The sequence below is a fragment of the Gallinula chloropus genome (genome assembly GCF_964237585.1).
Source record: "Gallinula chloropus genome assembly, chromosome: 1".
NCBI lineage: Eukaryota > Metazoa > Chordata > Aves > Gruiformes > Rallidae > Gallinula > Gallinula chloropus.
The window spans coordinates 77985287-78011878 of NC_140085.1; the positions used below are offsets into that span (position 1 = coordinate 77985287).

General features: G+C 36.6%; 1 protein-coding gene across 1 annotated transcript in view; it reads right to left on the reverse strand.

The window, feature by feature from the left end:
- Positions 1 to 26592, reverse strand: part of AEBP2 (AE binding protein 2) — a gene marked incomplete at its 5' end in the record, with an annotated part of 46647 nt that overhangs the window by 12751 nt on the left and 7304 nt on the right. The window contains 3 exons of the mRNA XM_084265083.1: positions 3479 to 3665; positions 11907 to 12014; positions 14779 to 14986. Of these exons, the coding sequence (XP_084121209.1) occupies positions 3479 to 3665; positions 11907 to 12014; positions 14779 to 14986 (503 nt within the window). The remainder of the gene's footprint in view (positions 1 to 3478; positions 3666 to 11906; positions 12015 to 14778; positions 14987 to 26592) is intronic.

Sequence of the window (26592 nt, forward strand, 5' to 3'; positions counted from 1 at the left end):
ATGCATTAAAGTCTCTCAGAAGGGTGGTGACTTTCAGATACTCAGATGAAGCAAATTTATTGTTCTGCCATATTTAAAGTGTTAAGAATTTATACAGGAGGATGTTTGAATAGCAACATGTAATATATCAATTGCCAATAAATATTTAGTAAGCCACTTACACAAAGATAAAGCCAGGGTCTAATCAGACCATACAAAGGTAGAAAGAACACAGTGAAAAATGGAGAAAAATTGCTTTTGCAGTGTAAAACTGTGCATTTTCATCAAATGATTATTTTGGAGTAATTAAACAGTATCTTTCAATACCTCCTTTTTTTGTAACTTCTTGCAACACAACTTGCAGAGTGCAGAGAACCTGGCACATATATTCAGCAACTCTCATTTTGGACACTTTAAAAATATCCAAATATAAGTCTATGTTCTTAGCTTTGTACACTCTAGACTGAAATTACTTAATGCTGCTGTTTTGTTACTTTGGCTTCTTCGCTAAAGATCCTTGCCCTTCCCCATTCTTCTTGTACAGACAAATATACAGAGCTACACATTTCATTCATTAGAAGTAAAAAAGCTAAGAAACACACAAACAAAATTCTGTCAGTCCTTTGTCAAGTTCTCCTAACCAACAATAGAGTTTTAATGAAAAGCTACCAATATTTAGCATTGTCAGAAAACGCCATCAACTTTGGATACATTTCTGGGTCAGACACCCTCTGGAGAAATACATTACAGTAGTCAGTTCCCAACTCAGTTAGAGATGATTTCTGCCCGAAGGCAAGACTCTACAGCCAGCATTGCATTTGTCTCAAGTGGCAAGAAGATTAAAAAACTGCTGTAGATGTCATTTTTCTTCCCACGCAACACTTGATCAAGACAGCAGACCATTCACGTACTACAATCTGGTCCTTCAACATTCCCATAGTATTTACTACTTACATCTATGCCACAGATTCATTCAAGAATTCTGCAGTAAACAAACATTTATTATGATTTGAAATTATTCGCAGATAATTTCAAATCTTAGCTACCAAGCTCTGATTTGAAACTTGTAAATTAATAATGTTCATCAATTACTAATAACATGCCAGCCCGAAAAACTACTTCTGCATTTACTGGGGTGAGTGGAATTGAATTAAGATGCATTAAATCAACCACCTAATAAAAATCAATATGGAGAAGCAAGCCAAGGTGCAACTCAAGAATCTCTGAAAGTAAAAATTTTGAAGTGACCAGTCTTAGACATATTTTGAGTAACAGTTAAGAAATCAAGATAATCCTTTAGGAACCTGATGCTATTTCAAATCTCTTTCATTACATCTAATTGTACAACTAAACTAATGCAACCAAAAGGATATTGCAAGGAAACCACACGACCCTTCACTGATCAGCCTCCCCTTCTTGAACCTTATTTACACAGACAGATAAAGTGAAAGGGAGAGCTCTTTGAAAGTCAAATTTTGAAAAGAACAAAAATAGCTATTAATTTTGTTTTGGATTTTGAATCAGCATCAAAACTGTAAACTTCAAAGACTCCTCTACAATGTGGTTAATGATATAATTTGTTCACATATATATTAAGACTATCCAATTACTTCCAAATAAAAAAGACAAAGAAAAAAATCACCATAACTGAAATTAACAGTAGCTCTTCTCGAACTGAACTGCACAGTTGTCACACAGCGTGGAAGAAAAACACAGGAAATACAACTTTTCTGAATTCTAGGTGCTTACTGTAACTTTTGAGGACAGGCTTCTTTGCATTCAAGGCAGAAACATAACCACTGCTTCAATAAATTTCAGTTGCTTACACTTAAGTAAGATATTAAGATAAAAATAATCACTATCATGTGATACAGAGTATCATCTAAGACCACTACTGTGCATACAGTGTGGCAGCACTATTTGAAAAATTGGTAACTGTATTCCTTCACAGGAAAAGAAAAATAATACAGCCAAGTGTTCTGCCACAGAAGAGTCCTGGAAAAATAAGACTAATTGCTGACCCAGTGAAGTAACACAAGTCCTCCAACACACCATCCCTGAAATCCTGCTGCCAGCCAGGAGACAGGACTAAAATGCCTACTTATGCCTGCCTATTAGAGCTCCATTTCTGTGGACAGTGTAGCAGGTCCATACTTCTCTCTAATACTGTAAGGTTGGCTTCACACCACAGGTAAAAATTAATAGAAGTTTTTTTCTTCAGCTTAGGAAGCAGGAAAAAGTCTAGAAGTTTTTACATATCTCCACTCTAAAATGCAACTGTCACGCTAACAGTTCTAATCAGTACTGGAGAGTTGCAACCAAAGTTTTGGGGTTTTTTTTTTAAACAACTGTTTTGTCTTTCCTAACCATTTCTGTACATTAGAAACTCAAAATAAATTTGACATTGTTATTACTCTGATGCTAGGACAACTTAAGAATCAAACCACCAGATCAAAATTAATTAGAAAAGATAGTGAACTAAAAGTTATTTGCAAGAGGAAACAATTTTCACTTTAAACAGACACAGAATTACAGAATTATTTTGGTTGGAAAAGACCTCTAAGTCCAACCATTAACCAAGCACTGCCAAGTCCACCACTAAACCATGTCCCTCAGCACCACATCTAGGCATCTTTTGAAGACCTCCAGAGATGGTGACTGAACCACTTTCCCTGGCATTCTGTTCTACTGCTTGAAAGTCCTTTTTCCTAATTTATCAATTTTTTTCATAATACCCAATCTAAGCCTCCCTTGGCAAAACATGAGCCCATTTCCTTTTGTCCTGTTGTTTTGTTCCTTGGCAGAAGAGACCAACACCTACCTCTTTTTAGGTAGTAGTAGACAGTAACAAAGTCTCCCCTCAGACTCCTCTTCCCCAGGCTAAACAGCTCCAGTACCCTCATATTCTCTTAAGACTTGGGCTCTAGACCCTTAACCAGCTTTGTTTGTGATAAAACACATTTCTGAGCACACTGGTTCATGTAAAATTAACTAACATCAACTGAGCAGCGAATGACTAAGATAAAACATAGCAAGCCAAATCTACCCAAAATTAGATCTTGGTTATACTCCTAGAACTGTCATTACGCTAATGAAATGTGCCGCAAAAGAACCTATTAATATGCACTGAATCTGAATTTATATGACACTAATCTCTGTCTGCAGTATTGAACTTCAGATCTTACTGTCACTAAACAGAACTTCTAACAGTAATACAGTAGGTAAACAAAAAGTAACTCTAAAATGGAAAGCAACTTTAAATTGTTCACTCAAATTACTGCTCACAGAAAACTGACTTTTCCTACTAAATGCATAAATGCCTTATCCTAGAAAGGAATACAAACACAATCTGAAATTGTTTTCCTGCCATCACAAGGGATACAAACCCTGTAACACTAAACATCACCAACCCTACCAGACCCTACAGAGAAACAGCCACATTAAAGACCAGTTTCCTAAGACAAAAGTTTAAACAGCTCCTACTTCTGGAAATACTTACGTAACGATCGTCGTCTCTTGTTCTTTAACTTTCTTCTTTTATTCATTCCAGCTTTAGATGGAGATTCCTCTTTGGCCTTTGGCTGGCTGGCAACTTTTGAAGAGTTCTGCTGGCTGAAGTGTGTGGGCACATGACGGGCAAGTCCTCCCTGAGATGCAAAGCTGGCATTGCACCCACCAACTACACACTAATGAGGAAAAAAAAAAAGCCAGAACAACTGTATCAATCAGTGTGCTGTGTGGCACTCATTCACAGGATTTTGATGCATCTTTCAGTTTGACTTTTTTGGCTCAATCTCCAACATACTAAAAAGAAGACACATACTTAGTGACCAAATTCTTAAAAATAAAAACAGAATCATAATCTGACATAAGTTTTTATCTGAACTTTACAGCTCTCAAGAATTATTCCAGGGTATAAAAACCTTCCCTGTATGATATTGGCATAAAGCCAATCTCAAAGAATGCACTAACAAACTCTTCCCACAGAAAATAAAAGCTTCTGAAGAACTTCCCCTTCACAGAGCAACATCTTGTGCCTTTCAGAATACTGCAGTTATCTTCGGCATTTGATAACAGTAACGTTCTCTAACATCCTCCTTTCTTGGAAGAAGGCAGAAGTAAAACTATACATCCTTACCTACATTAAATTTGAAACAGCTTAACACTTTGTGAAAATGCTATACACGGTCAATAAGCAGTCACCTCTGGGCTATGCCTAAAACTTTAACTTCAGTAATCTGAACTGAAAGTTGTATTAACAATTATTTATATAGTTATTTTCAGGTGCTACTGTTACTCCAGAAGTACTTAAGAAGGCTATTTTTTTAAAAAAGAAGAACTTTTCTCAAACAGAAAAATAAGAGAAGATCTAATGATAATTAAACAGAAGCCCAGAAATTGCATGACATGCAACTAAGCTAGTACTAGCTGCAATAATTATTGCTATTTTTTATAAATATTTCGGTTATATTGACAATTATTTCATTTTCAAAAGGAGTATTTAAATTACACTGTTGGGGGGGAGTCACAAATCTTTTCTGCTCTGAGCTTACAAGAGTAATAGAAAAGTGATTTAAAGATATGCATCCCATGTTTTGTTGCAATTAATTGTGATTAAGTAAAGATCTATTTCTTAGGGTAAAAAAGTTGATCAGTGAGTAGCAAGAAACCTTCCTTTCTAAACCACTGGAAAATTCTCCTTCCACCACATATGTTCTGCTCCTCCCTCTCAACTCTTCCATCTGTACCTCTCTAACTCTTCCATTCACAGCAAGCTGATGAGGTAATTAAAACAGCAGTCTGGGGATAAGTAATGCTGCAACTGTGTACATTGTGCTAAGTTTTCTCTGAAGAGTAAGGGTGAATTTGCAAGCTCTTACTATAATCTGCCCCAAGCCTGTATTTTGAAAGACAAAACAGCAGTTGAACACCACTCAGCATATATTTTGTCCCTAAAGCCCAGCTGTGATGTTTTCCAACTATGGACGACAAATTAAAAGGTTTACTTGTCTCCCTCAGACCTAGCAAGTGGTCTTCCATAATAGTGTCCATGAGGAGGAAACCTGTGTTATCCCCAAGGACTTATTACTCGCTATAAGACTGGAAGTATGTGTATATATATTTCAAGACAGTAAAAGACAAAAAAATAGGAGGACATTTTTCAAATCTTATTTGCCTTTACTTTAAGGGAAAAAAAAACAACTTAGGAAAGTAGGGAAAGTTTTCTAAGCACTGAGCTAACTTCACACATATTTAGGATCCTCCACATTGTATTTGTTCCTCCCTGTCCCCCTGACTAATAAACATCTTGAACTGTGAATTTTTTTACCAAAAACCTATCTACACCTTTTTTCTTTGCTCTGTAATTTCCTATGTTCAAACAACAACAAAATAATTGTGATTTATAATGTAGGAAATCCCAGCACACCTACGAAACTCAGAACATCCAGGATCCTGTTCTCATTTACACTACAGTAACCTCAATATTTATTACATCAAATTAATACTGAAGATTAAAACTGTCAGAGAATCATAGAATCATTTGGGTTGAAAGGGACCAACTTCCCTACCATGGGCAGAGTTACCTTCTACTAGATTAAGTTGCTTAAAGTCTCATGCAACCTGACCTTGAACCTGGCCAACCTAGCTGTATTAGAGGCTCAAACTCGTGATGAATAGATACAGATTAAAATGTGTATGTGCATTAGTTAAAATAAATTTTTATTCTACAGTTTTCAAGTCCTTGAAATAGCTGTCTTGCCCATAAATGCAGGTTCATAAAACTAAACTAAGCAACTAAATATAAACTTAGGTTTGACTTTCATTAAGGTGCTCACAACTTCAGCTTCTGGCTGTGATCTTAGCAACAGAAAAACAGAGTGCAAAATGCCCCCCATATCATCAAGTTCAATCACACTGAGAAATTAAAGTTTCAGTTTTGCCAATGTCTGCTAGAGGTCAAAAATAACCTAAAGTCTTGGTATATTGCATGCATTGCCATATTGCAAGTTTATTATAGAATGTCAAAAGGCAATACTTTCTGAAAACACACAAAAACTTTCTATCAGGAACATTTCTAAAACTTTTTAAAAGACATGTTTATATAGACTCAATAGTATGTCTTCTCAGATGGGAAACACTGTTTTATGCCAAACTGCAATTCAACTCAGATGTCATAAATTGACTTTTGTCTAGTCATGTACAAAAAAAAAACCCCACACAATTATCTACAGAAGCTACCACTTTTCTTGCTTTACCAAAGGTGTACTTTCAAAAGCCCTAACCATAATCCTTAAATCTTTTAATACATGCAACTTGAAATCATTGTTTTCCAGAAAGCCTATTCCTAGTCTGCAGCCACAGTATGAAATACTTGCAAAAATCATTACATTTAGGTATTGTGAAGCTTGAGGCTAACTGTTCATGTCACCAAATAATCAACAGCTGATATATCAAAGATGACAAAGAATGCCTTTGTAGTAGACAGGAAATAGAAAAGGAGGAAAAAAAAAAAATCTTACCTGTTTTTCCTTTTTTTTTTTTCTCTAAAATAATATATCCAGCAATCCGTTACTAATGGGTTAAGTCTCTTCTCTCCAAAGATAAAGGAGCAGTTCAGGCTGTCACTTCAGGATCTCTGGACGGTAAGTCACACCAAATCAGCTTTCCCACCAGATAATTATAGAGATCTAGAGGGCTTCTAATAAATCAAACTCATCTATTATGCACAACTTTAAACCAATCTTTTCATTTTTCCCCCAAAACCTAAATCGCAAAATTTTGCTCTCATTTTAAATATGACAGGTTGGGTCCGGATTGGTGGATATGTTACTTCAAGAGAAAATAAGTCAACACGTAAGAAGTTTAATTTCTCCAGTGTACCCATACCCACCATTATTAATGGGCAGAAGTGACCAGTGACTTTAAAATCATGATATATCTAACAATACAAGGGTTTTTTTTCTAAATTCAAAATAACCAAATCTCCTTTTTAGAACAGTCAATGTGTAATTTTTCCAATAAATCTAATAGTAATATTTCAGATACCTGGATAAATCTGCTTGTTGTCTCAACATTTAAGTGTTCAGGCAGAATGCCTTTACGTTTTCTATCTGTGCCTGCAGTGCTGTAACAGATAGAAGATACTCTGCCAAGAGAGTAGCAGACATGAATTCCAAACGAGGACTGAAGCTGCTTAGCTGTGTTTTCTAGATTTCAACAAGTGCTATTCTACTGAGAGTCATACCAAACGCAGTCTCCCCTTCACAAATTTTGGACATTTGAGGTGCTAGAATGAGCACCAAATTTCATTTTTATTATTACTTTCTTCCCCCCTTTTAAACAAAAGATACTAGGCTCTAATGAACCTATGGATTGTCATTTGTTGTTACTGAAAGCGTTTATGCCACACTAGGAAACCCTGCATGACTGATCCTACACATTAAGAGCAGAGCATACCCAATGGAATTGGTATGCAAAAGCAGCTGGCAGCATACCCACACGCAGTCTTATATTTAACAGAAGATTGCTATATACAATTATTTTGCATAAAATCTTCCACTGTTTTGTGCTCACTCTACCATTTATCCTTTCACTGTGCCTAACAACTTGAAACAACTTGGATTTGGTCACGCAGACTGTTTTTTAAGAATTTGATATATCTTCAAGTAACTTCCAATGCCTTATGCAGCAACAAGGCATGGGGAGTAGCACTACAATTTTGGTGTTCAGGGGGGTTTTGTGCGTACCAGAAGCCATTCTGGCAAATCACAATGTGTCACAGCACATTAATTATTCAAATATGTATTATTTGCAACAGCCAAGTTTAGGACAAGTAAGAGAGAATTTCTCCATGCATTTTTTTCTCAGCTTGCCATAGTTAGTTACAAGCATCAGATTATTCCTCTAGATCCACCTGACTACATGTTCTGAAAGATTGGAAGTTTTTAAAGTTGCTGAACCCTCAACAGAACCACCACGTGTTGATGATTCTCCACAACATTCCACCAGTTTCTAAAAAGCTGCAAAAATTATGTAACAACAGAATTAAAGAAGAATAATGTTTGGCTTTCTCTCTCTCAACTCAGAATGTAAAAATCACACACAAACATCAATATATAAATGTCTTCAGAGAAACAATTAAACAGCCTGAGAATAACTATATTAAATGACTGTCTACAGTGACCAAAAGAAAATAAAATGAAAGGATAGCTAAAATCAGACTGCAATAAGCAAAGAGAAAAAAAATTCCAGCAGCACAACAGCAGAGAACTTCAGGTATTGAGAGGAACAGCGTAACTTCAAAAGTACCTAACAGTGGGTCAAAGAAGGCCAGTAAGCTCTCAGCCAGAAACAGGTTCTGTAGGACCCATCTGTTTGTCTGTTCCTCTTAAGAAAAATCTAGGAAATGGTGCTCACCAAAAGCAGGATTAGAAAAGCATGCTGCTTTACAGAAATCATATTTGACTACAGGCTGAGGACTAGCTGCAATTGCTAACTATGTCTGATTTAATGGGCTCCTTTTCTTTGGTGGAAGGGTTGGTGGGTGGTCTAAAAAAAGACACTTTATCAGTAACAACACTTAGTGATGATGGCCTCAAAAAAAAAAAAAAAAGCAGAATGCTTATCCATGTGTTCCACATGAAACCCAAGGCCATCAGTACTAAAAACTTCAGGAAAAAAGGTAGGGAATAAACAAAAACGCAAACTGATGACTGAAGAGGCACCAAGGTCCTAAACTCTACCCAAAAAAATCTATGTTGTTTTGTTTATGGTTTGTTTGGGTTTTTTTCTTTTTCTCCTTAGTTTCCCAGAGGACTCAGACATAGAATGTCTCCTTATGAGCTGGACATACACTATCAGGAAACTGACCCATATAAAAACGGAGCTAGAATAACAATGGTCTTTAAAAAAAAAAAAAAAGGACATCTACCTTTCTGTGACTCAGGTACTGCAACATTAATTCTAAGGAAAACACACTATACCACATAAACAGAAAAATTAGAAAACACTTATGAAGATATGGATGTAAAATTTTGCCTATGCAGTTCAGAAGTGGGTTCATTTCTGTGACAAATGAGCTACATGGCCAGATAGTTTATATGAATGCCTGCAAAGGGCAGGTAAACCCACAAAGGCCTCTTAATATGAAGGCACAGCACCTCATTTACAGCTGGCTACAGCTTTTAATCAAAGGATAACACCATGTGTATCACAAGTATAATTAAATTCAAAATGGGAACTACATAAAATGAGTCCACTTGCAAGCAAAAGGGTGACAAGGACACACCCTTCAACAGAGCAGTTTGAACGCACAGGAGAGCTTTCTGTCTGCGACAGTCCACAACTGCCTTTCAATTTAAGAAAGTACTTTTGTCTCTTATATAGCAGCCTGTCAGATATTGCTCTACTCTGATCACTATACAATTATAATGCTGTTTTACCTTTGCAAAAGTATTTTTTCATACTTTCAATTGTCACTTTCCTAGCTAATTTTTTTTGCTTTTCTTAAAAAAAAACCCAGAACAGCAGTTCTTCAGACAACAGCATACACTATTTCCATTACTGCCTTTTATGGCTTTCATCAAAAGTCCTGACATTTATTTGTTACACAGAACACTGAATGACTAGGTATTTTCAGCAAGGTTTTTAAAATGAGAGATTACTTCCTATTATGGTAGAACTCAAGTATACTCTTAGAAGTCACATGCAAATTTTATTTGTAATTTAGGTTTTGGGAGATACTTTTGCCTGCAGTTATCAAGAACAAGAGGTCCAGAATCCAAATCTGATTTGGAAAAAAGAGTCTTTTTCTAAAAGGTGAGCAATTGAGATTTGTAAGAACAGCTAAATGCAAACAGAAACATTTGCTCTATTTACGAATGACTGATGTAAAACGGTTACTAATGGCTGTTCTTGGACCATCAAGACTAATATCCAATACTAAGTGTTTTTGTATCAGACTACTAGTAGATTTCAAAAGCTTATAAAAGAGAAACAAGTGAGGAAAGGGGGCTAGTTAATTAATAGGTTGCTATCACAGACACTTACATACTTGGCTACCTCATGTGAGCCCTGAGCCTATACTCAGCATAACTGACAGGAAAACAAAAGATGTTACAAAATTCTACTCAGATCACAATTATCCTCCATTCAAAAACCCCACGAACAGATTGAGAAATACAGAGATAAAAAACAAACAGAGGCACTAAAGACAACAGTAGGAAAAATGCTGAAGTGACACACATTGAGCCACGATGATTAACTACTGCAATCCTATCCTGTGTTTTGTTCTTTCCCTTAGCAGAACCAGAATGTACATAAAATCAGCTAGTGAAATAACACACATTTAACATGGAATTATCATCAGACCTAATTGTTTTAAGTTTAGGACTCGAGCTGTAACCAGCCAATGGAAAAAAACTGGGATACCAACTTCTACTGACTTTACTAGGTAACCCTCGTAGATTCTAAAGTATTACTGGCATTTCGGAGCTATGCCCACCTCTTTTTAATCCCCTTGTCTATAAAACTGAGTGGGGTTTTTGGTATAAGTATACAAGTTACCATACTGAAAGACTTTCCTTCAAGACCAAAACTTACAGTGAGACCACCTAAGGTACAACTTCCCGTAGGTGGATTTCTTTTTCATTTTACTGAGGGATTAACACTCAAAACTAGATCAGTTTCTGCTACAATCATGTCTAAAAACTGTCAAGGAATCTATGATCCTTATGCTATGGTTCTAAGAGCATGCTAACCTTATTCCTTTGAATAAAGGGTATGACAACCTCAAGAGCAAGTTTCCTGTTGTTACTAATTCAGAAATTTTCAGACCAAACTACACAGTTCACTATGGAAAAAAAGTCTAACCTTAATTTAAAAAGCCACAACCTTTTTCACATACAAAGCACTATTTTTACTCTCTAGGTTTTGAGTTCGGTTTTGTTTTCTGTCATAACTACTGTTATAAGCTATGCAGAAGTAGTAACTTCTGGAAGGAATCGCTGTATACAAAACTATTTTAGTAACACAGCTGCCTGAAAATAAACTTTAAAAAAAAAAAATAGAAGATATTACCTGAGAAGAAAGAGAGGAGAGGGAGGTGGAGAAACAGTGACTAAAACTTGGGAGGGCTGGGGGGTGGAGGAGAGAAAGCATAAAACACTACCTAAGTGTAAAAAAAAAAAGTAATCCCTAATTCATTTTCATATCCTACATGGAAGGAGAACTTCAGTCTGAAGTAGTGTGGGTGGGACTTACCATCAAGTGATCCAGGACTGACAGCTATGAACTGCCCCAACTGTATCCATAAGAGGATGAAGCAACTCATTAATAACGGATTGGTGGATATGGGAATGATAAACATTACTATACCTAGAACTGCAGGTACAGATTAGGGGGAGAAAGAAAGAGAAAGTTAGAAAATACTATGCAGGAAATACACTCAGCTCAACGGTCCTGCGTTCCTGACTTCCTTATTATTCTCAGAGAGGTTAACCATAAATTGTCACTGATTGTGTTTCAACAGAATTTTGTAAACAAAATCAGCTCTTACTCAAGCACAGAATGCGCACCGTGTGGCATGATCCAGTGTTTAATGTGGAAGTGTAAAGGATGAGGCAAAATGTTACAATTTAAGTAGCTCAACTGGAAAAAGCACAAAAAGGAAACTGAACTTCAGCACCATTTACCTTTACACTCCCCTACCCTTTATAGGTAAAAGAAGCAGGGATAGAGAAGCAGTAATGATATCTTCATCTGTTTTCATAACAGGACCTTTGGGCACTATTAATTGCAAACATGAGGGCTCTGGTCACTGCATAATTTTTAAGAAATCCTCCTGCCATTGTTTTTTTCAATTAACAGGGTGTATCAGAAAAAAATCACTCAAAATTAGGGATGATATATCTTACAATAAACCTTACCTTAAAAGGTTTGTCCCCACTGTGTGTCAGCATGTGCCTCTGCAACCAACTTTGACTTGTTGAAGGTGTATTATATACTTTGCAACCTTTCCACAAGCAAACAAACACCTAATAGAGTAAAAATGTGGTAAGTTTACACAAGGCAAAGAGAACAGTAATAAACCAAACCAAACAAAAAACCAAACTAGATTAGCATAGAAGTCTCTTTTCCTAATACAAAGAACTTCAAAGAATTTTGAACAATTTACTTTGCAACACACTTCTCATATCTCACCAAGGAAAAATAATTACAGCAACAAGTATTCAAAAAAGCAGGTCACTGGAACAAGCTATCAAAAACCAGATGCTCCTACAGATAAACACAATCAAAAGCCACAGCATCCATGGTAAAACATGTTTGCACTCAATACCTGTTATCTTCCAGACACCGAGACAGAACATTTTTAAACTGCAAACTTTCTGGGTAGCAGGGAAATAAAATAATTTACTCTCATAAGCAATAAATAATTTTATTCTTTGAGCCTGAAAAAAACCCCTCATAATTACAGTGCAGTGGTTTAGACACCAGTTTTCTATTCCTGAATATTCGTTATCTCTAGTTAGGGCCTTATACTCAATTCTTGATGAAGAAAGTTCCAATTTCTCAGAGGATTCAAAAAAAAAAAATCTATGGATGTTTTGTGATTCCAGAGTACTGATCAGTCACATGCACAATAGTGCATTAAGGGGAGTAAAACTCCCTTGTGCTGCTTTCTTCTCTCATTGTGTCTGTCTATAACCAAGGAATAAAAAAGCTCAATGAATTTGCCTGTCATTAGAATTTCCTGAACAGGCCTGTGTGTGAAAGGAGGCATAGCCCTAATTTGTAGCAGCAAAATACAGTCCCCAGGAATAGCATTGTCCATAACACAGTTTTTCAGAATGACAGAAAACTAATTGGATTTGAGTTTCTTGTTCTCTTTTGGAGATTAAAAAACCCTGTCTTCAGAAGATTGTATTTTCAAAACAAAAGAGCAGCCACGGGAGTTCCAGGTACTCTCTGTATAATCTATAGATAAACCAGCTTACTAATACAAAGCAGGGAAAACCCTGCACATCTGCATGACTGATCCAGAACTACTAATACATCAGGACCAAGCCCCTAAACCTTTGGTGCCTGCTGCTCCTCAGTTTTGAGATTTCCCCTGAAGTCACAGTATAGGAATTTCTGAGATTCCTGGCTCTGCAACAGCTCCCAAAATTTCCATCAGCAACTGCTGGGTGCTCAGCAAAGGAGTATTACTATGCATTTCAAGAATCTGTAAATTCAATCCCTCCAAAGAACAAGCACTTGGTTTTACAGCAACCCACCAGAAGTCCAGGCAAGGCTTCTTGGGAACCCCTGTTAAAAGGCTGAACCCAAAATATCTGTGAAAAAAAAATTTTTGGAAGAAAAACTGGTTCATCAAAAAGTTTCCTGGGCTTTCATATGGATCTACTTGGTTTGGAGCCATTACCTCAGCATTAGCATGAAAATAAGCAGCCTTGTATGGCACAGTGGATTTCACTTTGCTTTTAAAGTTCTCAATAAACAGTTGCTACCTTTACTTTTCCTCAAATTCGTAGTCAAGTAATACCTGAAATCAATCAAACCTACAAAAGGCTTATGTCCAACACCATTTAAACACCTCACCAGCAGGTGGCAGACAAATCCTTGAAACAAACCAGCCAGGATCGGTCCCCTTCCATAGCATCCAGTTGAAGAACTTCTCAAAATAAACCAACTCCAGTAGGAAGACAAAAAGTGTGATCTGAACGCAAGAATTATGAGACACTTGGTGCTTTCACCAAAAAACTCCTCTTTCAGAAAGACAAACGCAATTTAACATTTTCCAAATAAAAATATCCACAAGTCACAGCACACGGAATGTAAGTAAATAGAAATAACAATGCAAAACAAGCCACACACTTGAAAAATCTTCCAGTTCCTCTTTAAGAAGTGAAAAGGAGTCGTGGATGGGATATCAAAGATCTCCAGAGATGTAGTTATGTGAAAACCCGGAGGATACCGATACACTTCATTGTTTCATCCATGATTTGTATAACCATTTTATAAACTTACAAACAGAACATCTCACAGATGGCTAACAAGGTAGTTCACTGAACGGATGAGACTGCTTAGAGCTGGGACTGAAGAAACACACTAGGTATGAAGTTGAAAATTCAACCATACCAAAAAACCATTACCTAAAATACAGCAGACTTGGTGACACAATTACATAATAAAGTAATACAAATCAGCATTTTATATATACATGATAATACATGAAAATTATTTTTTTAAAAAAACAAACCCTGGATGCAATTATATTGAAGGTATACACTTGCCATCAGTACTACAGACAGCTGTTTTGGTAAGATTTCGTACTCTCGAGTCAGGAAGTGTTACATCTTCCCAATTATACATTCTGTATATATTCTACCTCTAGTGAGTCTCCATTTCTAAAAAAACAGTCAAGAGTCACCTGAGGTCACATGCAGCAACACGTGCACTAATAGCGTTAAGAAAAGTAATTCCAAGTGTAAGCACTTAATGATATACCAGCAGCTTCAGGACGTTGAGAAGTTCACACATGCACCAAAACGAATACCCTCAAATCATGTATTAAAAAAGAGCTTACTACATTAAAGTCAGGCATTCAATTAAAACCAAATAAAGTGAACTATGCAAATTACAACAGCCACATGCCTAATACCAGACTGCTGAAGGCCCAACCTTACTTGCCAGTTGCTATGGAACCGACACTTTAAAAAACATAACATTTGCTACTGTCATTGAACAGTAAAATATTGGCAACCAAGAAAGAGGAAGAAAACAAAAAGTAACACCAACCCCTCCTCGTTGACCATCCACATGTATGGAGCGAATGTGATCTGCCAAATCTGGGCTGGAGCTGAAACAAGCATGGCAGTGGTCCCAACAACAGTTATAAGCAATGCTTTTTGCAGAGGAGGCAGGAACTCCTTGTCCATTCATCATAACTGGAGTTGAACGTCCACTGGAAATTGTGCTGTCTACATCCATAATAGTGCTGCTTATGCTGCAAGACAAAAATAAAAGAAAACTTTGTATCTGTTGTAGGTACCAGAACAAATAAGTCATAGTTCCTTAGCGTTTTGTTTCAGATATCTTTAAGACAGGTTGACAAGAAAATTTTACATAAACTTACTATCAACTGTGGTTCACCACTTTATAAAAAATGTGCAGTCAGGAAACAACTATTATTTCTCCTTAGTAGAACTGCTTCTCAACACTCTAGCAACAAAAGAGAGGGATGGAAAATTGTCCCATTCACTGACGTGTCAGAAAATGAACTCTTGGGCAATTAACGAAGTAATTTTTAAGCTACACTAAACAGCCATTCATTATTTTTATTTCCCTGGAGTGGAGAGGAGAAAAAAGTATCTAGCCCAGCACACACCACTAACACCCAAACCTTAGAAAAAAAATACAGCACTGAAGTTCTACAGGTTTACAGTACTTCCATACCTGCTCTGGCATAGCATCCATTACATAGATAGTCTAAATTAATTCTTTTTTTTCCTCTATTTCTAAAACTTCCCAGACAAGCCAGAAGAATCAGTATGAATATGTGGGCAGCAAAGGTCATTTTCATCAGCCATTCTATTCTGCATCTTGGCAGATATTTAACCAGATCAGAAAAAAAAAAAAAATCATTGCAGAGTGTGCTCTTTCTTTATATAAGAAAAAATATGGAGACAGATGGACATTCTTCCTGGATAAACACTAAATATGTACCAATACATTTTATTTTTTTTTTAACTGTGAATTTGTTCACTGACTTCAGGACCTTAATGGTTTTGTCTTCCACAAGGTCACGGCATTACAGAACAGCTTTCCAAGGACCTCAGAAGATCAGGTGGTCAAATCTGCTCAAACAGGAGCAAATGAGATTAGACTGCTTGCAATCTTGCCCAGTTGAGCTGTTAATGGGTGCTTTCCAAGGCTGGAGTTTCTGCTACCTTTCTGAACCATTTTCCCAATGTCTGATTAGCCTCGTTGCAGGGGAAGTGGAGAGTTTCCTAACTTCCCATCAAAATTTCCAGTGCTGCAAACTGTCTGTTGCATCTCACCCTCAGCAGCTGTAGGACTGAAGTGCCTCTGGCATCTCTTTCGCTAAACCTCCCTATCAGGTACCTGAAATAATGCTGCCCTTCTTATCCAATAACAGAAGAAACCAAACTTCCCAGTTTCTCCACATGCAGCATTTGCTTCATGCTTCTGACCACCTCCAACAGATCCTCCCCTACTGACCGTATAGATACAGTTTTGATAATACAGCCCAGTACACAGCAGTTATTTTTACACAGGTGTCTTTACATATTCTTTGCAGCAAAGCACAAAGGGGAAAAAATAAAAATCAAATTGCATGACTTTAAAGAAAATAATAATTTCATATTCAGCTCTACATCACACAATATTCTTTTATCATATCCCTTTTCTCCCCCATCTTTTGCACATAATTTATATGCTAAAGCATTCTGGTTTTAAAGGTATAGGCGCTGCTCCGTTTTTGACCATCACTATTTACCATAATAGCACTACTGTTCCATTATCCATTATTCTACTGTTCTATTAAACATTGAGATGGATGAAACAAAAAATACACAATTATTCAGATTTGGTATTATTAGCTTGTTTGCTCTTTTACTCTAAAAACCTTTATTAGCAATTTCTCACATGATCTGCGTCTTCTGTAATCAATACTGCACTAGCAGGTTTTCCCCTGGGACCCATTTTGAAATAATTATAAATATTTGCCTCGTTTAGATTTACCCACCCACCATGTGGATTTCACTGCATTTACCAATTAAAAAAGTTTGCCGTAGTAAAAATAACAGACTCCCTTCAGCAATGCATTCCAGAGTTAAGTTTTAGTTTTAACTACCCTGAGTAATTTGATTTCATATGCAAACTCTGATCTGACATACACCAGCAAGGTAACACCTATAAAAATGCTGACTACCATATCGCCAGCACAGATTCTTTAAAAATCTTCTTCCAAACTATTAGTCTCTCCCTATTGTTAAAACTAATCAATTATTCTTAAGCCTTTGTTTTACAAGTTCCAAAAGTTTCAGAGACCTTCACAACAATTTTTTTCTTTAATAAAACCATATGAAATATGTACTTCCTCAGTGCTACAGAAATACAGTATGCCCTTTTTTTTCTACCCTCACAATTTAAAAAAAGAGCTAACAATTTACAAGGCACGACTTCTATCCCTGGAAGCCATACAGGCTCTTTGCTTCCTCAGCATTTTTCCATGTGCCCACTAATTTTTCTCCCCTTTCCTATACCCCTTAATACACACAACTTTCTAAGATCCCCCCCTACCTCCCCCTTCTCTCTTCTCAGTTCCTTTCATGAAATCCAATCTCTTGATCTGCAACTGGCAAATGAAGAAAAAGTGGCTAAGAGAACCACAGACATAGTTCTGAATCTGTTCCATACTTCTGCCTTTCCCAAAAAGCCTGTTCCATATTCAACAAAAACTTGAAAAAAAAAAAAAAAAAAGGCAAGTAGCACTAACAGTCCCAACAGCATTAACAGCCTCTAACTACAGCTACTGTTAACAGCAGTTTAGGATCCCTCTAGGAAATTATTAAAAGCTTTAAGTGCTAAATGAGCAATCCCAATTTTTCCACCATGCCAGGTCCACAATAGCTCCAGCTTGGGGGCTGACATTCCCTCCTTCCTAGGCTGATGCCTAAGCCAAAAATTATCCCCAAAAGTAAAATCTGTAGAACTGTGCTATGAAACAAAAGGTGATGGGAAAGTTTAATAAATAATTAAAAATGAACTCACACACCTCCAAGATTGAGTTATTCAGCTGGAGTTTTCTCAAACTCCATATGCAGAAGTAAGTTCAATGCACACCAGATGGCACATAGCCTGACCATTCCTGTTGCACGCTGTCACGTTACACAGATCAGTGGTTCCAACAGGAAGTTACTTAACCAAAGATGGCAAAGCACTGCAGGTACAGTACTCATGCAATGGAAATGGTCTGAGGCAGCACATGGATAAGTAACCCTAACTTTCTCAGAGTTGAAAGGTACCAAAGTGCAGTACTTTATAAATACTTTACATAGGATGAAAACTGCCAAGCTGTTTACGGTCAGTCAGAGTTTGTACATCCACTGACAGCAACAGTACCAGTCTCAAAAACCTCACAAATAGGTGTAAGCAAATTTCCGACTCTCAAAAGGTATGGTGCTGGTGACCACAAGGACAGACTATGAAGGGGTATTTAGCATAGTTCTCTCAAGTGTTCACTGGTTTTACAACCTGATCAGGAAAGCAATGAGAAAACATAACCCTGAAGGAGTTCTGTGAAAGAATCAGCAGGGCAGGGCGAGAAGGGCACACTCATGCAGGTGCCTGTGGTTTCTTGTGTTCACAGAAGTACAACCTGGTTAATTTCTCTAGGCAGAGATAAAAAAGGCTCAAATTGATGAACCTGGAGCATGAGACTTCATTTCATATTGTAAAAAACAATCCAACAGACCTCAACCACTTTATGATAGAAAAGTCACAAGTCTCTAATTTTACAGCCCAAGGCATGCAAATATTTAGGCCTTTTTTTTTCCCCCCAAATGCTACCCTACCTATAGCAGATTGCTCTTGTTTTTAAGAAAAATATGTAAAAGTCAACTAATAATATTGATACAACAAAAGATATTCTGATAAGTAGGGCTATTAATGACATGAGAAACAAATAACACTTAGAAAGCTGATTTCATTATAATAGTTCAAATGTTTGCTTTGTTTGGTTCTAATAGTCTAACTGTTTGCTAAGGGCTAACAGAAGAGAGTTGCATACACGATATCAAAATTTAGTATCAGAGAAGCTGGAATAAAAAAAAGGTTGCCCGTAGCACTTAAACCAAGTAGCAGCATATACAATTTATTAGAAATTGAAGATAAATTCTACAGTGCTTCAATAATCTTTCAAAGATATAGTCTAAAAATGGGAGAAAGTGTAACTCAAATCCAGCTGAGTGATAACAGATCAGTATCTTATTCAAGAGGGAACACCTTCCTTTACACTGAGTTCCTCAACCTAGAAAATTACCATAGAGCACAGACAAATATTGCTGCAACAGGACCTACTGAAGAAACAGCTAAACTGCTCATCAAACAAAATGGCCAGGAGCCACATAAGAGATTTCTGTTTTCCGATGGTTCCCTTGAGAGATTCTGCCAAAATGCAACAAACTTGCCACCCTGGCACATTCCTTCTCTAGAAGTAACACATTAAATAAAAATGCAAAATTTTTATTTGTTTCTCTTCTTTGGCTCTGGAACAAACATATTTCAAGTTACTGCCATGGCTCAGTACTGAAAGCCTAGATTGAGTTTCTTTCTCAGCAAGTTCTGGGTCACCTAGGAAAGAAGTAAAGGCTGCAAAGAGAACCTCTGATTCTTTCCTCTTTCTTCCCTGTCACAGCGTCCTGTACAGATCAAGAAAGTGTACATCTGCCGTAGCATTCTATACACTGAGAAAATACTAGGAAGCTGTTCAGAGCATCACAGCAGAGACTGACTTGGAAGGTCTCTTGCCCTTGACCTGCCATTTCAAGATTATGTTACGTTTTATTGCCAAAAGCTGTGGCTGCTCTTAAATCTGCAGAGGTTTAATTGCAGTACCATTCTTATTAGAGCTGCTGATTCACCTACTTTCCTGCTTCTTGAGATTTTAGAAAGGGTGTGAGGGCAAGACACACAAGCAGGTAAGATGTGTGCACACACCCCATCTTATATGGTCCACTTGAGCCTTTTCCTGACCACAAGTGTGGAAACACATCAATTCAGCAAAGAAGGGCTGGACTACTGAAATAGTGTCTGTGTGTCTTTCAGTCAATGATGGGGGCTTTTCAATCCAATCTGATTTTCTAGCTGCTTGGGACGATCTAGGACAGGGGAAAAGCTCCTTAACAAAGGCAAGATAGCAATGGAAATTTCATCCTTCTGCTCTCCCATATGAAATCCACAAAGCCTGGAAGAGGGAAAGTAATAGTATATATCAGAGGAGAGAACAGAACAAAGCAAGGAAAACACAGACACTCTGGCAAATTGCTGGTAACAAAACAAAGCCATTGAAACAAATTTTTAGCTAAATAAGATAAAGCAAGTTTTTCCACCTTTTTCCAAGCCCTTTTTCCCTAGTCTGGAGATCTGTTTAAATCCTGACTGCCACTATCAAAGCAGAATGACATGAGCAGAACTTAAGCGCTTGTGGCATTCTCCTATTGCTTGTGACAGACAGGTCTGGGTTTGCTCCCAAGCTGTACGCAGGCTCCGGCTCCATTGTAACGGATCTATAGACCATAGCCTGATGAAGAACATTAGACATTTGAGTTTCAGAGAGTTCAGCTCAGGGGTCATCCCAAACAATAGAGCATCAAAAACAGTCACTGCTGGAGAGAGCCTACATACACAATAGCTGTTTTTAAGGAGCACCATTCAAAAGACAGACTAATTACTAAAATTTAAAACTGTTACAGCAAGCATAACATAGTCTTTGAGCTTATGCTTCAAGTTTACTTCTATCCTAATCCGAGCACCACAATCAGCTTGAAGAAAAAAATTAAAAAAAAAAAATAATCACAGGTCTAGAGGCAAGAACTGAATACCTTTCTAAAATACCTTACTAAATCCACACCTCATTTTGCAAGTCTGCAAACACTGGTAAACCGTGCCTTCCAAATGCAGTGAGCTCAAACTGAAAACACAGAATCTTCTCAGAACAATCAGACTTTTTCCCCTCCTACTACAGTTTTTCCTCTCTGCCTGCCAAGAGATCAACAGCTTTGAGATGATACTGACATTTAAAGTGTGTTCATTAAGCAACAACATTAATGGAAGCTTAAATACAAGAATCATTACCCCAAAGACACTGTTTCAGGTCTTAGTTTTATCTGTACCTACTTTACCTGTAGCTAGAAATAATACATCTTCATAATACAGATTTCTATTAAGATTTTTTTTTGCATCACTTTCATGTTACAAGAATAGTACCTGCACAATCTATATGTGTCTAACTGGTTAAATCCGGTCTAAAACATATTTAAAATTAATTCTGAAGCTCAAACAAAAAAATAGCTAAAAACTTTTAAGAATTTCCAAGTTATTCTCGCTTTAGAGGTAATAAAAATATTAGTGCTTATAAAGAATAAAAAACATTAGTGAAGCATTTTAAATCGTGAATTATTGTTTTCCTTTAAGGACCTAAGAAATTAGGCTGTTGTTGGAGTCATGTAAATATGAGGATTTTTCTTGAAGAAAAAAATCCAATTTATTACCAATTTAAACCACACTAATTTCAAACCACATTTTCCACGTGTGCATTTAAGCACTAACTGTTGTGTACAGTAAAATATAATGAGACTAAGATTTAATGCATTAAAGAAAACGGTGTATCGCACATCATTCCTGACACACTCAGCTCTCCACGGAGATCAATTTCCTCACTACTGCAAGTAATCCCTTCCATTGAATTTGATGAATGGAATGCCCAAAATTTTTTCTTTTCTTTCTTTGTTAATCTTTCAGAACAACAGACAGTAGGAGCATAGAAGGAATATCACCAAAACAAGAACAGCATAGTTTCATTTTTACTCTCCATGAACTGTCCACTTGAAGTCAGAATAGAGCCAGGCACCAAGCACATGCACAAAAGCCCAATCAATTTGCTATTACACTTTTAATGTCTGCTAAACGTACTCCCACCAGACCTTAACTGAAGTAACCTTCCCTCAGGCAAAATTCAGACCTAACAGATGGGCCTTATACCATGCCCTTGAGGGTCAACAAGCACTACTTCAGTCTGATCAACAGGAGCTCATTTCAGAGTTACAGTACCTCCACTGAGAATGCTTAGCTTCCAGTCCCCAGATGTTCTGTAGGTAAGCAAAAGGACCCAGCTGATTTCAGCTAACATCAAGGGAAATGACTGTGACAGATCCTATAACAAATAACCTCATCTTGTAAGCCATCAAATTAAAAATGAGTAGAGATTTCAGGGAACATACATTTCAGGGTAGCTAAAACCAATACTACCGAGCAGCCATCAAGCTTCACATCACACTAATTCAAGTGAGGATCTTCAGAAATAGTTTGTTCTACACAAAGATAATCCAGTCAAAGCACCACATCCACAGAAGATTGTCACTGACTTGATGAAAAGAACAATTAACATTCAAGAATCCAAATACTATGAAACTCAGTGGAAGTAGTAGGATTAAAAATAAATATATACACTGATAGTTCTTTAGCTTTTACTAGTCAGTGAAATGCCCTGTCATCCCTGCAAGGAGCTTCTGCTACATTGGTTCAATCTAATGAGGGAGGCTTATAAAAGAATGCTGGACTGTAACACTCACATAAAACAATCTCAGAATAATGAAAACACTGTAAATGACAGTAATTTCTTTCAGCAACTTCAACAGCTAAAACCTACAATCTAACAGAAAAGCTTTTACCACATGGAACACTAAATCACAACTAAATACTAATCCCAAAAGAAAACAAACAGGATCAATCACAAACATTTAATTACACCGAGTCCAATCAGAACAAAAATTAAAAGAAAAAAATTATGACATACCCAGTGACACATCCCAGCAACTCCATTTACATTTCATTAGAAAAAGTCCAACATGAACAAAAAAATTTAAACAGTCCACCTAGCAGTTCAGAGTTTTTTGAGGCCACCAAATTCCAAGTGATTTACACTCACTACTTCCTAATGCAATCAATTGTCAAGCAAAGATTAAACCCCCGTGAAGGTTCAAAATGGTCAATTTATCAAACCAGAACTTCCATCATTGATAGGAAGCTCCTCCATCATTCCTATGTATTTTACTTTTATAAAATCTCTATCACTTCCAAACATGGGACCCACTGTATCTTCTCAAAGTATCACTAGATGATTAATTTTTACTTTTTTCACATTCCACCCCACCATACAAACTGCAGGCCAAGATGGTTAAAAACTGAAATAGGACAAACAATTTCTAAGAGTTAACAATTTCAACAGTAGAACTGAACTTGATGCAAGCGATTAATAACAGAAATTGCTACACTGGCTCCTAAACAAATGCAGAGGAAGAATACATACATATGGTTTTGGACTAAGATTTCACTTTTGCTGACCTTCAACAACTATTAAGCAAACTTTAATGCCAACCTCTTTATGAAGTTACTATCAGAACATCTGCATTCAGGGTACTGGCATGCAATAAAATGCAGTGCTCAAGGCAACTACACACAGGTGTCCAAGCAGATTTAAATTAATCTTTGTTTTATGCTTTCCAAATGATCATGCCAATTTTAAAGTGAAATTAAAACACATCCTAAGAAAAATAGAGAGTTCACAAAACATGAGCAACCATGCTGAGCCCGCAACAAAGACCAGTATTTGCCTGATCTTTTTTGTTCCTATCTTTGGTATATTCAGTATTTTATGATGCATCTAAGTTGGCAACAGATATACTCCTACTACTGAATTTCCATGATTTAAGAATTTAATTCCCCAAATCAAACACTTATGTTCCACAAGTTAAACAGTTTGACATATTTTAATGGATGTAGTCTGATTGTGGCATGGAAATGCCATAATGCTTTAGAGCTCCTACAATTTCTTTTCATCTAGCCAGCAAGTAATCCAGAGAATCTTCCAAGTAAACATAAAAATAACTTCAGCTACCTGCATTTCTAAGGGTCTGGGGTTTTTTTACGATTTTCCAGAGAAAACCACATGTCTTTAATTTAAATAGAAAATATCCAAAATAGTTTTATGGCTGATAATGATCAGTCTCTGAATTCAGGAAAATCTACCACCAGTAAGAAAATGGTGTATGCAGATAAATCACCATCAAACTAAAACCAGTAATGGCTGCCAATGAGAAAGGTAATTCACATGGCAACAAAAAATTAGAATACCTGGATCAAAACAGTAAGCCAGAACTACATGAAGTGGAAGTCCACCACCATGTTCTGAAGGTAGTACCTTCTGTTCACATCTGCTCTTCCAGTTCCTATCCACAAAGTCCCCTGATACCAGACAACACAACTGACTCCACAGTTCTTCAGAGGCAAGGGAGGAAATAACAGCACAGGCAAAAGTTGCACATCAAAAAACTACTTTGTGAAAGTGAGAATCCACCCAGCAAGTAAGATATTTAATACTAAAAACCTAAGAGGGATAGAAAAGTTAAATAGCATTGTTTGATGAACCAGCATTTTCCAGAAGCACCTTGATACTTTTATGTAACGGCAACATTGTTCTTGATACCAAAGGTTTTTGATACCTTTAAGTAAAGGCAGCATTAAATTAAAGCAACTTGGAGGCAAAGGAAAAGGATCATGATTTCCAGGGCTGCGTGATTTAAGAATACACCCCCTCACTTGGAAACACTTACACATTTTTTTCCAAAACCAAACCCATGCTTTACACAGATGAAGTTATTCTACCAAAAACTTCTCAAAATGAACAAGACTCATAAATCAATCTTGAAAGCAGGTTTGCAAAACTCTTTATTGAATATCTATATAGTCATATATAGATATCTATCTATATATACAGCAAGAAATCAATGTAGTGGAAAATAAAACAGTCAAGGGAACAAAAATTATACAGCATCACAAGCTATACCATTAAAAAACTAGTTTTGAAACTCTTTTGGAAGCACCATCTTATTTTAGAGCAGAGCTACATCTAGTTTAGGTATAAATACCTAGAAAAGGGAGCAACGCTGCCAACACTTCGGTTTAATATAAAACCAGAAGACGACAGAAAAGCTCTTCAAGACAGAGAAATCAAAAGAACTTAACATAACAAGCACGCACAGGAAACAAGACTGAAAAAGTGTGCTATGAATCACCGCCTCTCCAGAGCTGTTTCTACTCTCCTGGATCATTTACTTTGATTATTTAGATTGCTAGCCCTAGAATATTTGGGTTCATAACATTTACATAACACAAACCCAGGTTATCACTGGATTTACAGCACACAGAGGAACAGGTAACACAATAAAGAAACTTTGAATGCCAAAATACGGGAAGAAAGCGAGAGTGTAGAGCAGGTTAGACATGTATGCCTTGTGATATGACAGCACAAAAACTACATATGCAAAAGGATTACACAAATCAAGAAACTGTAAATGGTTCTGCCTTAAAGATACAAATAAAACTGACTTTCATTTCTGGGAACCACATTCAACTTGATAATCTCCTTGGAAAATTAGGGAACAGTAACAAGTGGTCCACATTTTGCAATCTTTACTGATACGATGTTTACTAGCACAGATTAAGAGAAGCACAGAAAAAAACCCCACATCCAGTCATTAAAAGAACCACCAGAATTATTTTTTTTTATCCTGAGAAGGATAATCAATATGAAGTAGTCTTATCTGCGCTTAGAAGTTAAAAGCCTTCATACACAACACCAAGGAAATTAACCTGATAGGATTACTCTCCCATTCTCATACCACCTTCCCTCATGCCCAGGACACAAAACTCAGAAACGAGCAGAACACAAAACCACCAACGAGGCAAAACTCCCAGAGGAAAGCAGAGTTTTAATTACCAACACGTTAGGTTCAACTTCATAGACAATAAAAATACATAGGTAGGATCGCCTTCTATAAAGTATCAGCTTTGCCTATTTGTACTCCTGTGAGCACTTGTGCTTCAAATAGTAACCAGGCATCAAAAGAGAGAAACAAGCAATGTAAATATACTCCACTAATTAACTCAATTCATAACCGAAAAGTGATAAAATTAAGATCAGATTCCTATTCTGCTGGACACTGACTTTACTACTTGTACAAACCATCTAACCTTCAACCTAAGGAAGTCTACTTAAAAGATATGCCAAAAGTAGTTTTATGTGAAATTAAAGAAAAAAATGTTTACATCTGTTTTCTGTGTCTATAACAAAAATGTTTTCTTTGCGCCTTTAAGATATTTTACATTTGGAATCGAATTTATGATTACAGCACAACAAACCACAATGACCAATGACTTAAAAACCTGACTAAAGTTTTACAGAGGAACTAACATTTTGTGCAAGTTGCTCCACGAAACAATAGTAAGATTAATAAAGAGGGAGATTCTTTATGCTGTATTCTTCATTAGGTAAAGTGTATTTCATATACAATACTACTACTATATATGCCAATGATCTTGTCCTTTACAAGTCTCTCAACTCAGGTTCATTTTATTCCCTCTGACGGTACACAAGCTATTTGAGTTACAGTACACTTCTACAGTGCATTTGGATGACAACAGGACTTTCAAGCTCCTAACAAATCTTTTGCTTTATCACTATGAAATATGTTTGCAAGTACCTTAAGTAGCCCTCTATTAAAGAAAGTATCAGTTAACTACTGGCAACTGAAGTTTAACAAATGATTAAGATTTTAAACTCGATTACAAAGTAAGAAAAAGAGATGGGAAAAGAAATATCAAGAATATTTTTTTTCCATTTTACCATCAGGACAGAAAAAAATTATACCAGTATCTTGAACAAGGCACTGCAAATTTCCGTGCACCCCCTCAATTTTTTGCTGCATTTTAGTTTTGTAAAATCACAATCTGACAACTCTAAACACTATC